The sequence below is a fragment of the Rhincodon typus genome, chromosome 2 (genome assembly GCF_021869965.1).
Source record: "Rhincodon typus isolate 14 chromosome 2, sRhiTyp1.1, whole genome shotgun sequence".
NCBI lineage: Eukaryota > Metazoa > Chordata > Chondrichthyes > Orectolobiformes > Rhincodontidae > Rhincodon > Rhincodon typus.
Genome location: NC_063333.1, coordinates 141,708,754 through 141,724,361, shown reverse-complemented (window position 1 = coordinate 141,724,361; position 15,608 = coordinate 141,708,754). Strand labels below are relative to the sequence as shown.

The 15,608-nt window shown below is 41.0% G+C and overlaps 1 protein-coding gene across 7 annotated transcripts in view; it reads right to left on the bottom strand.

Moving 5' to 3' along the window:
• The window catches only part of ulk4 (unc-51 like kinase 4), a 428,124-nt gene that overhangs the window by 147,486 nt on the left and 265,030 nt on the right, over positions 1–15,608 (bottom strand). For all 7 annotated transcript variants that reach the window (XR_007263863.1, XR_007263865.1, XM_048606245.1 and 4 more), the window contains one exon: positions 12,530–12,635. Coding sequence is in view for 5 of the 7 variants with exons in the window: in XM_048606245.1 (XP_048462202.1) it covers positions 12,530–12,635 (106 nt within the window). In the remaining 2 variants the exon portion in view is untranslated. The remainder of the gene's footprint in view (positions 1–12,529; positions 12,636–15,608) is intronic.

Below are 15,608 nucleotides of genomic sequence, written 5' to 3'. Positions count from 1 at the left end.
GAAAGAATTAGATTTCCAGATCAAGCTAAATTCTAAGAGTTGAATAAATTATTGAGATTCAGGGTGGAGCCTTTGCTAATGTTTGAAACTCCTCAGAATACTGAGTGAACTAAGAGAAGCGCTACTGTTAAATATGGCAATGCAGGGTAATTCTATCAATAAATACAGGAACAACACACCTCCTCCCCATTTCAATGAATTTCTTCAGCACCATTTCCATCCTTGTTTTCTTTCCTGTAACAGTCTTTCCCATTTATGGCCGACGGACAAATCCAAAGCACTGAGATTCCAAATGGTACCTGGTCAATATGCAGCTCTTAAGTGCTCACATGTTTCACATCTAGTCAAGTTCACACACACAGCATCAGGGTTTTGAAATGCATGGAAATTATGAAACTTTGCAATACTTGGTGTAACAGAAATTCAAAGCTTGTTTAATGTGCGAGATGTGAAATGCATTAGAATTGCTGAGTTGCAGATGGCTTTAGAAGATTGTTATCAATTAACATCATCCCAATTTAGAAAACCAGAAGTTTGCTTACTGTACATTGGTTATCTACTCCCTTCATACTTAACTGCAGTTAACACATAGTTGTCCCATCTGGATAGGTGAAAAAGCATATAGGTGTCGCGTAGCAGTTAATATTTCAGTAATCACATACATAGTTTACGCAGATAGAGTGATTGCTGTCTTATCTCAGTTGCTAATATTCCAGTTCCCAGAGCCATCCTTAGGAGAGCTGCAGGGCCAGGGACAAATTATACTGTGTGGGCACTCCTCAAGCTATCATGAGAGCTTGGCTCTCCAGCTTTTCTTCCAATCTGCAAACAAAAGTCTCCAAGTCACTGCAGGTGTCTGTCGTAACAGTGCAGGCTTCCCAAAGCACAAGACCTGAAGTGGTCTCCTGCCCTGATTCATCCTCCCTAGATTGTAGTTTTGAACTGATAACCTTAGCTGACATTGTTGATAGTGCTAAATAAAAACCAAAAGAACTGCGGACCCTTCCAGTTCTGAGGTTGGGTCACCGGACCCGAAACGTTAACTCTGTTTTCTCCTCCACAGATGCTGCCAGACCTGCTGAGCTTTTCCAGCAACTTTGTTTTTGTTGTCGATAGTGCTGTGTAACTGCCCATTCCAATGTTTCCTGGGATCTCTGAAGATTCCATTGCCACTGTTCCAAGGAAAGCAGCAAAGAGTCCAACCTCCCTCCATCAACCAGTGCTCCTGTAGATTAGCTGATCAGCTATATCGTTACTGTCTGCAGAACTTTGCTGTTTACAAAATGGTTGCTGCTTATCAACATAACCATAGTGATTTCACAGCACAAGTGTTTTGGAATGTTTGTGAAGAATGTGACAATGTCTTCTATAAATGAACATTCTTCCTCTAAATAGCTGAGCTGCTCATGTGGAACTCAGCACATCAAATTGCTTCTAAACAGTTTAGAACACATTTTTCTCACCATAAACAATCATGTCAGCACTGCCTTTTTTGGAAAAACAATATTTTGAGATTGGGAAGTCCCCAAACCTTCAGATATATTTGGCGCACTATACTTCTTCTTTCAAAATAATGTTTTTCTTTCTAAAGTAAAAATATTAATTACTGTGTCCTGCACTGTCAAAAGCCAATATCAATCAAAGGAAGCAATTGTAGAACTGTTCTGCAAGGTAAGAAAACACAGTACACCCAAAAGTAGCCAGTAAAGTCTTCATAGCCACTATGAAAGTTGGGAACACATCAACACCAATGTTTCCAAAAAGCTGCAGTTTAAGCGGCCCCTGTCAGTACTAACCCTGCCCCAACCAATCACCCTATGGAGATGTTTCTTCATCCAGAAGTATTGAAAATTTTAAACAATGCTGTCCAACTGTATCTTCTTGATCATTTTGCCTCTAATGTGTGTAAGTTGGGGCAGGTTTCTACAGTTTTGTTTCAATAGCTGAAGCAAGTTTATATTTCATCGCTTCGCTCCATTTTCTATAAAGAAAAATTCAACATCAGTTTTTCAGTATCAATGCTCATGGTAAGTCAGCATGCTGATAAACACAAGCCCGTTCTACAAATTGATGTCACCAGTGATACAACACCAGTGGTGTATCATAGAGTCATATAGCACGGAAACAGACCCTTCTGTCCAACCAGTTCATGCCAACCACAATCCTAAACCAAATCAGTCCCACCTGCCTGCTCCTGGTTCATATCCCTCCAAACCTTTCCTATTCATGTACTTTTCCAAATGTCTTCTAAGCGTTGTAATTGTACCCACATCCACCACTTTCTCTGCAAGTTCGTTCCATACACAAACCACCCCCTGTGTAAAAAATTTGACCCTCATGTCTTTTTTAAATCTTTCTCTTCTCACACTAAAATGTGCCTAGTCTTGAAATCCACCATCCTAAGGAAAAGACATCTACCGTTAACTTTATCTATACTCCTCATTATTTTATAAGGTCGCCTCTCAACCTCCTACGCTCCAGTGAAAAAAAGAACCAGCCTATCCAGCCTTTCTTTATAACTCAAACTGGCAACATGCTGGTAAATCTCTTCTGGACCCTACTCAACCACATGGACTACAGCAACTCAAGGAGGTAGCTCAGCACCACCATGTTCTCAAGGGCAAAGAAGGATGGGCAACAAATGCTGGATTTCAGCAACACCCACAAAAATAAAATGAAATGTTGCTGCTATGGCCATTTTCCTGATTCTTTACTGACAGCCGCCTGAAGCAAACAGGGACAGTGTAAATATGCCAACTGCGTTAAGAAAAAGTGCTAGATAAAGTTTCTCGCAAAACAGTTTTAAATGATTTGCAACACTACTGTTTGTGTAGAGCAATTATGAATGATTTTGCAAAAAAGTTACAATGTCAAATGTTAACCTAAAAGGTAACATAACAATGTGGCAACAAGAGGTAAATCCTCTTAACAAGAAGTATGTGCGTACAAAATAAAATGGATGAGTAGAAATAGCAACTTCAAACCATGGAAACAACTAGCTGTACTGTTTCTACTTCTTGCTTCTCTATTTTCCACAAGCAATACTGTTCTCCCTAATTCAGGTGCTCCATCTGACAAATTTCGAGATTTAATTATTTGCACAATGCTCATTAATTAATTTTGTGCCTGAATTCCCAATCTTGCGCACTTTACGTAAAGATTTCAAGTGACATCATTATCCAAATCAAGAGTACAGCAAGACTTAAAATAAATCAATAATCTCATGTACAGCATATGGCAATAAGCAGACAAGAAACAAGAGTGAGCAGAGACTGCCTCACTTGTTAACCACAAAGGCGAAATGCTTAGACTATGGCTGCAGTACACTTACAAAGTCCAATCTTTCTGCTGAAAGTAAACTCCAAGGATGGAATTTTACACTCAGCATCATAATTGCTGCTTTCAGCTGGTTGTATAAATTATTCTCACGGCTCGCAACATCTCAGTCTTTTTCCCAGGGTTGGGGAATCAAGGACTACAGGGCATCAGTTTAAGTTAAGAGGGGAAAGAATACATGGGAATGTGAGGGACAACTTTTTTTACACAGAGAGTGGTACGCATATGGAATGAGTTGCCAGTAGAAGTGGTTGAGGCGGGTACATTAACAACATTTAAAAAGCATTTGGACAAATACATGGATAGGAAAGGTTGAGAAGAATATGGGCCAAATGCAGGGAAATGGGGTTAGCGTGGATAGACATTTTGGTCGGCATGGACTCGTTTGGGCCAAAGGGCCTGTCTCCATGCTGTAGGACTCTATGATTCTATGACTCATCCTTTACCATCCTACCTTTGGCAAGGCATCTATTATTTTGTATATTAATTAGCAGGGTGAACAAATCTGCAGAATCAAACTATTGAGCAGGAGTATTCAGCACAACAGAAATCAGAGGACCTGATTGATATCCCTACCTCTTTCCCTCCTGGACACCTGACAGAATAGATTTACCCTAAAACCTCTTTAAGCATGGATGTGGTGAACAGGCCTAATTTACAGCTGTCAGAGAAAGATGTATAATCGATTGCCATCCATCAGTAAATGACTCAATGGTCAGCTAACTGGTCAGTAAATGCAATACAATCTGAACATCAAGAAAACAGCTACAAAAAAAATCACAAATGGATTCATTCCCTGCTAAAAACCTGGTGTTGGCTTCATTCCAAGGGAATTTTTCTGGTTCTCAGAAGACTCCAGATTGCATCTTCATTGCAGCTGTGCATACTGCATGTGAGATGAACAGTAGCTCGTGAGCTCATAATACCATGTGCAGTTAATGAGTTAAATGACAATGGGATTCTTGTTTTTGCAAGATAATATATACTGGACAGTACATTCTTTATTTCTTTTATTGCTTCCCATTCTCAACTTTTTTATGTCCTCTCAAAACAAGGCATTGATATGGTTCTATATGGTTCCAAAAGCATTGGCAACCATCCACCACCTCATTTAATTAACCCTTCTTCTGCTGCAGTAGGGCATAAATATAAGATAGCTGTTAATAGATCAAGTAAAAATACTCAGAAATTTCTTTACACAATAGAGTACTTAAAACTCAGTGCTAACAGGAATGGTCAAAACAGATAACTCTGCTACATTTAAGGGGAAGCTTGGTACAAAAACGAGGGAGCTGGGAATAGAGAGAGGGTTGGGAGAAGAAATTAGAGAAGGAAGAGAACTCCAGTGGAATATTGGTATAGAAAGGGAGTTGGTTAGCTCAGTTGGCTGGATGGCTGGTTCGTAATGCAGACTGATGCCGACAGCATGGGTTTAATTCCTGCATCGGCTGAGGTTACTATTAAGGACTCTTCTTCTCACCTCCTCCCCTTGCCTGAGGCATAGTAACGTCTCAGGTTAAACCAACTCTCTTAAATGAGAGAGCGGCCATATGGTCCATCTTTACTTTAGGTATAGAGCAGTTGGGTTGAGTGACCTGTTTCTGCATTGTAGATTGTTATGGTCTATGTTGCATGGGTAGGGATGGATGTATCCCTAGCAATGCATAGTGGAATCATTTGTTCAAAACAGGAAACACTGTTGAATATGTAAAAAAATTGCTTGGAATCTTCAAAGTGTTAAAATTGAACAGTAAGTGATATAATAGTTCATTGCCTTACACAACAGCCTATCGGACAGAACTACTCTAGCTTCCCAATATAAAATTTTAGTGCAACAGCATATTAATATTCAGACAGGAATGTACCACTTGTTGTTATGTATTTTCAGAATCAGCTCACAAAGGGCCTATTGTCAGAGCTGCAGTACAGAGAGAAACGAGTAAAGTAACAGCAAACTGTTATCTTCAAAGAGTGGCCGCACAGCTAGGCTGTAAAGAAATGGCTCCTACTTGCTTGAGCCGTTTCACAGTGTCGCACCAACTCTTGAAAATGTAGCCTGGACATTGGTTTCAGGTTACAGTGAATGCAATTACACAAGAGAGATAAGTCTGACAAGTTTGCATAATAAGAAAATTATCTGGTATTAAACAACAAAAAAAATCAACATCAAAATGAAGCTAAAGAGAGGATGATGTTTTGTAATTTGTTTCCACATCATGAATTAAAACCTATGCTATGTTTATTTTATTAATCTTTCTAATGCTTAATAAAAACATAGGTCATAAGTGCATGAGAAATCAAACGGGTAGGGTTCATGGTTACTTAACCTGCTTGTTCATTCAACTAGTCTATGACTGATCTTTGATCCAGCTCCACTTTCCTCCTGATCCCCACACACTGGTGAATATTTCAAACCTGTTCTTTATTTTCTGTCACTGTATATTTCACATCCACACTGCTCTGTTTGGTCAGAAGAGTGAACTCAGCTTGCTAAACGACAGTAAAAAAAAGGGACCATAGGGCCCCCCTCTCTCATTAGAGATAGATGATTGGTGGTGAGTTTAAACTGAGGGTCACCACGGGTCAGGGGGAGATTCAGAAAACAGGACCTTAATAACAATAAATGTCTTCAAATAAACCTGTTGGACTATAACCTGGTGTCGTGTGATTTTTGACCTCATCCACCTCAGCCCAACACCAGCACCTTCACATCATAACAATAAATACTACTCTACTGCCAGCCCTCTAGGACACTGGCCTAAAAGAGGAACTCACATTTCACTATCCTTCGAAAGAAAGCACAACACCAAGTCTATAAAGGGGTATACAAGGTGTAGAGCTGGACGAACACAGCAGGCCAAGCTGCATCAGAGGAGCAGGAAGGCTGGCATTTCGGGCCTAGACCCTTCTTCAGAAATGGGGGAGGGGAAGGGGGTTCTGAAATAAATAGGGAGAGGGGGGGAGGCGGACAGAAGATGGATAGAGGAGAAGATAGGTGGACAGGAGACAGACAGGTCAAAGAGGCGGGGATGGAGCCAGTAAAGGTGGGTGTAGGTGGGGAGGTAGGGAGGAGATAGGTCAGTCCAGGGAGGACGGACAGGTCAAGGGGGTGGGATGAGGTTAGTAGGGGGTGGGGCTTGAGGTGGGAGGAGGGGATAGGTGGGAGGAAGGACAGGTTAGGGAGGCGGGGACGAGCTGGGCTGGTTTTGGGATGCGGTAGGGGGAGGGGAGATTTTGAAGCTTGATACCATTGGGCTGCAGGGTTCCCAAGCGGAATATGAATTGCTGTTCCTGCAACCTTCGGGTAGCATCGTTGTGGCACTGCAGGAGCCCAGGATGGACATGTTGTCTGAGGAATGGGAGGGGGAGTTGAAATTGTTCGCGACTGGGAGATGCAGTTGTTTAGTGCGAACCGAGCGTAGGTGTTCTGCAAAACGGTCCCCAAGCCTCCGCTTGGTTTCCCCGATGTAGAGGAGGCCACAACGGGAACAGCGGATGCAGTATACCACATTAGCAGGTGTGCAGGTGAACCAAGTCTATAAAACCTGTACTGTAGAAAAAATCACAGTATAACTGATACTGAGGTGGTGGATTTGAATTTAATGAAGGTGGCCTGATGCCCACTACAAAACTGGTAACACCAAGCCCCCTCCCTCCTACCTGATCTCCAGTAGTTCCAAGAAAACTGTCCCTAATTGGCAGTAGGAACCGTGCTGCCGAGGCTCCCGACTAAATGGGGGCCATTTTATTGCTGCACTGCATTCACTGGGCACCATCCAAGGAAATACCAACCCTAGAGATGTGAGCCGGTAGCTCTCTAGTATTAGTGCATCACTGAGAGTGGTGGCTGTTGTTGATAATATGGTTGGGTCTTCACCAGGTTTTATCATGGGTGCCCTTGAAAAGGATTAGCGCGAGATTGGGTCATGGCAAGGGGGTCACAGACAAGGGTTAGGGGAGGGGTGAAGCTCAGAGATCGGAGGACAGGGTTTGAAGAGGGGGGTGACTGTCAGCAGAACGCTCCTTTCCAATTCTATTGATTGATTTATTGTCACGTGCTTTGAAGTACAGTGAAAAGCTTTGTTTACAAATTAAAGTCTAGTCACTCTTAAAATGTAGCAAACACACCAAATAATTTGTTCACAGGAAGGTCATGCAAACACCAATGTGATAATGACCAGATACTTTGCTTTGATGAAATTGGTTAAGGGTTAAGTTTGGATCAAGACATTAGGGAGAACTCCCCTGTTCTTTGAAATAATGTCATGGAGTCCTTCACAAACACTTGTCACGATAGTTGGGGCTCTGGATTTAAAGTTTCACCTGAAAGATGGCAACCCAAGCAGTGCAGTGCTCCCTTAGTACTACATTGACCTTTCAGCCACAATTATATGCACAAGTCTCCAGAGTGGGATATGAACCCAGAACTTTCTGAGAGTGCTACCAACAGAGTTACTGATCCGACCTTCTGACATTAAAGGATATGCTGCGTTTAAAAGTTAAAAAATACTGATACTTGGGCTGAATTTTACCTGAAATCGGCTAAGTGTCAATTTTGGTGAGTTTCATGGAGGATTTCTATCTGTGAACCCTACTGTGTTTTCTCATGCTATCTCCCCATGTGTAAGCGCATTGCCGACATGTCACACCTCTACAGTGCCTCACTCATCATATTTTCCACTCCTGTCACTGGCTCCATCTTTAAGGCTCAGCCATGCACCTGGTCAAGTGCTGGCAGTCTGCAGCTGCCACATATGTTTCCTAGTCAATTGCCCCAGGTAAGTCAGACTGAGTGAAATTGACCCCAGTTTTGCCAACTGGAACATGGAGGTCATGGTGAATTGTGTCATCAGCCCTGTGGAGTGCACCCTGGTGTCCAGATAGACTGCTGAAGGAGCATGCAGTGAGCTGAAGTCACCAAGTTATTGCTCTGACATGCATGTTGGAAATTGTTGCTATCTACTTTCTATCTGATTGGTGGTAGAATGGGAAACTGCACATTAATGAGACAAGATAACATTATAATGGGGATGCTAATACATGCAAAAAGGCCTCCTGTTGCTCACTAGCAAGAATCTTGTCTCACTATTCAACATGGATGATAAATGGGACCTTTTGCTCTCAACATTGGCAATTCCCTTTTTAGCAATTTCATGCGATTCTTCCAAGTTTCTCGTCAATGCTCAATTGTTCAGCAGCGGGAAGATTCTGTCCATTTTATTGTTTCCTTAGTTGAGGGTACAGAGTGCAGAATGGATTGGAAAAGAGGAACTGAGAAACTTATTCATCATGCTAACTTAATGTGGAAAAGTCTGACCTTTTGGAAACAGAGTCAGATTTGTTCACCATAACTGGTACATAGTCCAGAAGTAATTAAAGCTTGTTTACAAATCCTCTTCCAAGTCAAACACCATCTTGATTTGGAATTATATCACCATTCATTCAGTGTCATTGGGTCAAGATCCAGGAATTCCCTTCCTAGTAGCATTGTGGGTGGATCATATGAATTGCAACACTTTAAGATGGCATCTACCACAACCTTCTCGTGGCCAATTAGTGATGGGCAATAAATGCAACCGGGATTAAACACAAGATTCAACATCACCTCTACAAAGTAATGTTTCCACATTTATAAGAGACAGTATTTCTCTCACACAATTTCTTTTTCCTGTTACATAACTTGAAGGGATAACAGTCTTTTTGTAACAGCAGAAAAATCAGAAATATCCAATGCACAAAGACATCATAATTCAGAATGTTAAAGTATTATACTGATTCCTTCTTATCTCAGTTTTGCCAACATGCTTGATTCATTCCAGGGTCAAGCAATTTTCATTGCTTTATAAATGCTTACTATTCATACAAGAAAATTAAATATGCAGAAAACTGCATGTTTACATTTCCAGGGTGGTTGGAAATTCAAAGAATTACAAGAATTTGCAGGCTTGGAAATGAATTGCAAGTTTTTCGTTGGCAGTGCTGAAGAAAAGCAATCCCATGTGTGCTACTCCCCAGTTACCACTTACTTTCACTGACAGTTATGTATTCACATTCAGCTTACAAATTAACAGCTACATTCAACCCTCAGGTGATCTTACTGAACTCTTGCTCAGCTACCTGCTCTCAAAAGGGTCCGGGAGTGCAAAGGTGCTAAAGCTAGAAAGGGAACTCAAAAGGTGTGGATATGTACCAGAAAGTGAAAGGATGGCCCCAGTGTGGGCCTTTTCATGAGAAAGCCTCTCAGATGACTGAATGGAGAGGAAGTTGATACAAATTTTCTGCCTCCTCTCTCTCAATCTATATTGGAGACATTTGCTGCTATTTCCTCAAGCCTACCAATACTTTCTATTTGGCAAGAGCAAATTACTGCAGATGCTGGAATCTGTACTGAAAACAAAGAAGTGCTGGAGATCACAGCGGGTCAGGCAGCATCCATGGAGAGAAAGAGTCAGAGCTGATGAACAGTCATCTGGACTTGAAACGTTAGCTTGCTTTCTCCCCATGGATGCTGCCTGACTTTCTATTTGGCAACCTGGGAAGTAGCAGTAACTGGGCTGACCAGATGGTGAATCTGCTTGGGACCTGTGCCACTACTCTTAGTCACAAAGGAATCAGATGGGAGGGAAATCCTGGTCAAAGTTCTAAGGTGTTAGTAAATCTAAGCACTCAATCTTTAAGCAATTCCACTTATTTTAAATGGATTCACTGAGGAGAAATTCCTCATCATCAGCATCCTAGTGGGATCAGAATCACAGTTGGGCAGCCATATAAATGCCATGGTTGGGTAGTGCAGACCACAGACTAGGTATTCCACAGTGTCTTGCTCACATCTATGACTTCCCAAAGTCTTTTAACTAATTGTAAGGCAAAACTCAGGAGAACAATGAAATGGGTACAGTTGCAACAACACTCAAGAAGCTCAACATTAGCTTATTTTGATCAGGATCTCTTTTACCAGCTTAAATATCCACTCACTTAATTACTGACATACCATAGAAGCAGGATGCAATGCGGCATGTCGCTGAAGATCCCTTTACAACAAGTTACACATGACACTGATTTGGTCATGTATGGCTCTTCCTTCATATTTACTATCTTCAAATCTTGGAACTTCCTTTCCAACAGCACAGTGTAAGAATCTTTGTCGCATGAACTGCAGTACTTCAAAAGAAGGTGGCTCACTAGCACCTTCTCAAGGCCAACCGGCAGAATTTTGCATTTCACTTCAATTGCTGCCTTCCAAAGCTAGTCAAAGGGGAGATTGAACTTCCTGTTAGATCAAGGGGCCAGGTTAACCAGGATGGGGTTTAGAAAGCAGACATGGAGCTACGCTGTCACTTCTTCACATTGTGACATTTCTGAAATGTTTCACTAGGAGTGAGGTTAGATTCTTGATTATCAAGAGAATGAAGGATTATTAAAGATATACATAAATGTAGAGTTGAGATTAAAATAAGATCAACCAAGATCTTATTGAATGGCAGAGCAGGCTTAAAGGGCCAAATGGCCTATTCTTGTTTGTTGTATGTATGTTTGTATACATATGTCTACCTTGCTGGTGCCTGGAATGCACTGCCAGAGGAGGTGGCAGAAGCAGAAACAACAGCATTGTTTAACAGGCAACTTGACACATAGATGAATTGGCAGGGAATACAGGGTTATGGACTGCAGAGAAGATAAAGGACTTTAATTTGGAAAGGCGTCATGTGTCAGCACAGGATTGTTGGGTGAGGGCCTGTTCCTGTTCTTTGTTCTTTTGTTTAACTAACTTCCGGATTTACATGCGCCATTAAATCCATTCCCAATCCTCCTGCAGGGTTCACTTCTGACATTTTCCTCTCTGAAAATTTCCCCTTCTCCAGTAGTCCACAACAGATGTTTCCTATCCTCAACACAACCCTTGTCTCAGTGTTATACCCTGCTCTAATTTTAGATCCTAGTCTATATTTCAATTCGGCAGTTTGTGCACATTCTTGTCGTGCTTGTCATTTTTTAACAATGCAGTAGAAAATAATAGAAAACATAATTTTATTTTAAACTGAAGTTAAGTTTAAGTTATGTTGATTTGGATAACTATATCATTGAGTTTGGTATACTTGCCCTTGTCAGTCCATGCACAGAGTATAGGAGTTGGGATGTCATGTTGCAGCTGTACAGGACATTGGTTAGGCCACTATTGGAATACTATATGCAATTCTGGTTTCCCTGCTATAAGAAGGATGTTGTTCAGAAAAGATTTACAAGGATGTTGCCAGGGTTGGAGGGGTTAAGTTATAGGGTGAGGCTGAATTGACTGGGACTATTTTTGCTGGAGTGTTAGAAGCTGAGGGATGACCTAACAGAAGTTTATAAAATCATGAGGGGCATGGATAGGGTAAATAGACAAGGTCTTTTCCCCAGCGTTGTGAGTCAAAAACTAGAGGTCTTTGGTTTAAGGTGAGAGGGATAAGATTTAAAAGGGACCTAAGGGGCAACTTTTTCATGCAGAGGGTGATGCATGTATGGAATGAGCTACCAGAAGTGGTGGAGGCTAGTAAAATTACAACATTTAAAAGGGTCTGGATGGGTATATGAATAGGAAGGGTTTTGAGGGATTTGGCTAAATGCTGGCAAATGGGACTAGATTTATTTAGGATATCTGGTCGGCATGGACGAGTTGGACTGAAGGATCTGTTTCCATGTTATATATTGCTATGACTCTAAGTACATTTTACTGCTTGCTCTATTTTACAAACATAAATGTAATTGTGCACAAATTTTATTTCAAACCAACACAGAGATTAATGGAATCAGTATACTTATCTCCTATAAATGTACAGATTAATAAATATGGATAACAAATTGTTTTTAACATCCCACTTTGAATGTTAAAGGTAATTGATTAACGCACAGGATGTAGTGATTACAAGACGAATGACAATTGCATTCACAAGTGAAACAATTACAACTTTAGAATATTGAAGGGCCATAAAAGTACAATAATTACTATTGACACAATCCATTTATCATTTATCCAACATATAATTACTGAGAACATTTGGACTTTAAAATGAAACAAACCTGAATACAATAATTCCATTTCCAAAGATAATGGTTTCGAACACAATAATTAAGTCTGAACTTGTGGAATTCAATAAGAAGTTTCAAGTTAATGTCACATGTGTTCTGTAATATTTTTTAAAAAGTTGCATACCTTGCTCATAAAGCATTTCCATGTTAGCTCCTTTATAGGCAACTAGGTTGTTGAGAAGTAATACCACGTTTTGCATGACAGTGCCTAGTATATTGTTCTGCTGGTCCTGTGAATCAAATAAACAAGTAATTGTGTGAAACAGGAGAAAAAGCATATAAACGCAACCTCAAGAGTCTGAAAACAAAAACCATACTGTAATACTTATAGAATAATGGCTCAGCAGTAATGGAATGCAGAGTGCTTTAGTACTACATGCCAGGATCATCAACAACACCATACATTAACCAAGATGCCACCAATTTTATGTGCAGAAGTCAATTTTTTTTTTACATAATTCACTAGCGGGATGTGACCGTCACTGGCAGGCCAGCATTTATTGACCGTACCTAGTTGTCTTTGAGGTGGTGGTGGTGAGCTGCCTTCTTGAACTGCTGTGGTTCATGTGCTACAGGTAGATCCACAATACACTTAGAGAGGAAGTTTCAGGATGGTGAGTGGTTTGGAGGGGAACTTGTAGGTGCTGGTGTTCCCATGTATCCACTGTCCTTGTCCTTCTAGATGAAAGTGGTCATGGGTTTACAAGGTGATGTCTAAGGATCTTTGATGAATTTCTGCAATTCACCTTGTAGATAGCACACATGCTGCTACTGACTCAGTGGCAGAGGGTGTGGATCTGATGCCAATCAAGCAGGCTGCTTTGTCTTGGATGGTGCCAAGCTTCTTGAGTGATATTGGAGCACTCATCCAGTCAAGTGTAGAGTCAGGTGTGTGATCCACTACTTGTACCTTGTAGGTGGTGGACAGGCTTTGGGGAGACAGGAGGTGAGTTACTTGCTGCAGTATTCCTAGCCTCTGACCTGCTCTTGTAAGCCACTGTATTTATATGGTGAGTCCAGTTGAGTTTCTGGTCAATGGTAAACCCCCCACTAGGCAATGACCATAGAGAGAATTATCTTCACAAGGTTTCGTTCAATACAGAGCTCAACACAGAGCTTCAAGAAATGTCACATAAGGCTAGCACTGCTGGTGATAGTAACTGCTTACTATGGCCTGAAACTTAGCTGCAACTGCTTGGTGTCAAGCTGCAATGCTGATCAATTGAGGGGAATGCTATAGAGCAGCAACTTGCCTTGCCATTAACTCATACTGTGCAAGTACACTCATCAACAACTAAACAAGAGATGTATGCTCAATTGCTTGGCAACTTGGCTGGATGGAGTGTCATCCTTGTACCACAAATTTCCTTTCCATTTATTTTTTGCCCACCAATTCTTCATTCCTTCTTTCTTCAAATTCAACAAAGGTCACTAATAGGCTTCTGGATCTTGTCAAAGTCTTTTAACATTTGTATGCCTTGTTCCAACATTTCCTTTTATTTATCTCCTTCCTTGTAAATTATACTGTTACACAGCTTGCAACTCCAACCACCAAGAGTTTCCTGGATTCATCTAAATCTGAAGGAATCAATGCAAAAGAACTAAAACGCCAAGGTGAATGCAACTGAATATTTTGATTTGAGCACAAATAAAATCCCCATTCATCACTTGGCTCTAAAACATACCAATACTGCAAATTCAAAGCCATTATGTTATTAAGAAAGAAGGCAGAAATACATCTAAATGTTTGGTTTGAAAGACTTTTTTTTAAAAATTAAGTTTGCAGTATTAAACCTTTGTAGTTTTAGGATATGCAATGGATTTGTCTCAGTGAACATCTATTGCCAAAATTAAAAAAATGTGGAGCCTGTTAGCCAAAGGCATGCTCCAAGACTCATCAACGTTCAGTGCAAAAGCAGAGGACATAGATCGAGTTTACAATTTCCCATGTGGATAATTCCTGATTACTGGGGAAAACTATAGAGTGGAGATCAGGGTTGGGAGAGTTTTTCCATAGTCACACTTAGAGAACAGAAGTGGAGAATGGATCCAAGCTGCTTACTTTTGCATAGCAATGACTCATCTGATTGCAGAACAGCTGCACTGGCAGACCCCTGGGAAGAATGAATCAGTCTGGACTTTCAGAAAAATCATGGTGAGTGACAGAAAAAAATCACAAAGAAAAATGGGCAACAAGAATATCTTGCATTTATACAATATGTTTAACAGGAGGAAATGTCTCCAGTGTTTTGTATCTAGCCTGGCCTACACGTGATTCCAGGCTAACAGTAATGTAGGTGACTCTTAATGCCCTCTAAAATGGCCTATCAAGCCATTCAGTTCAAGGGCACTTAGGGGTGGGCAACAATACTGGTCTTGCCAACAACATCCACATTCCATATAAGAATGAAGAACAATTGATGCGGTTGAACAAGAAGATATTAGGACAGCTGATTAAAAGCTTGCCTGAAGAGGTAGGCTTTAGTTGGGTGGTAAAGAAAGAGGTAGGAAAATAGAGAGGATTAGGGAGGGAATTTGAGATACTGCTGCTTAGAAAGCTCTAGGTAAAGCTGCCTGTGGTGGACACAATGTAGGAACACCTGTTCCTTACAGTACCAGTCTCTATATGTGTTATTAAAAGTTGCCAATTATAACTACTCTGTGATGTTCAGACCTCTCTAATTTCCTTGCAGATTTTATTCCTCTACATCTTTTCCACTAGTTAGGAGTCTATAGATTATACCAAACAATGCAATCACATTCTTCTTATTCTTTAGCTATAGCTGAATCAAACTCTCTGAAACATTCTTTTTCTCCAGTACTGCAAAGCTCTCCTTAACAAAACGCCACTTCTCCTTTCGTTTTGTTTCTTACCTTTTCTGAACACCTTGTAATCAGAAATATTTAACACCCAGACCTGCCCTTCTTTAAGAGATAGTAGGAACTGCAGATGCTGGAGAATCCGAGACAACAAGGTGCAAGGCTGGATGAACACAGCAGGCCAAGCAGCATCATAGGAGCAGAGAGGCTGACGTTTCGGGCCTAGACCCTTCATCAGAAAAGGGGGAGGGGAAGGGGGTTTTGAAATAAATAGGGAGAGAGTGGGAGGCGGATAGAAGAGGGATGGAGGAGAGGATAGGTGGAGAAGAAACAAACAGGTCGAAGAGGCGGGGATGGGGCCAGGAAAGGTGAGTGTAGGTAGG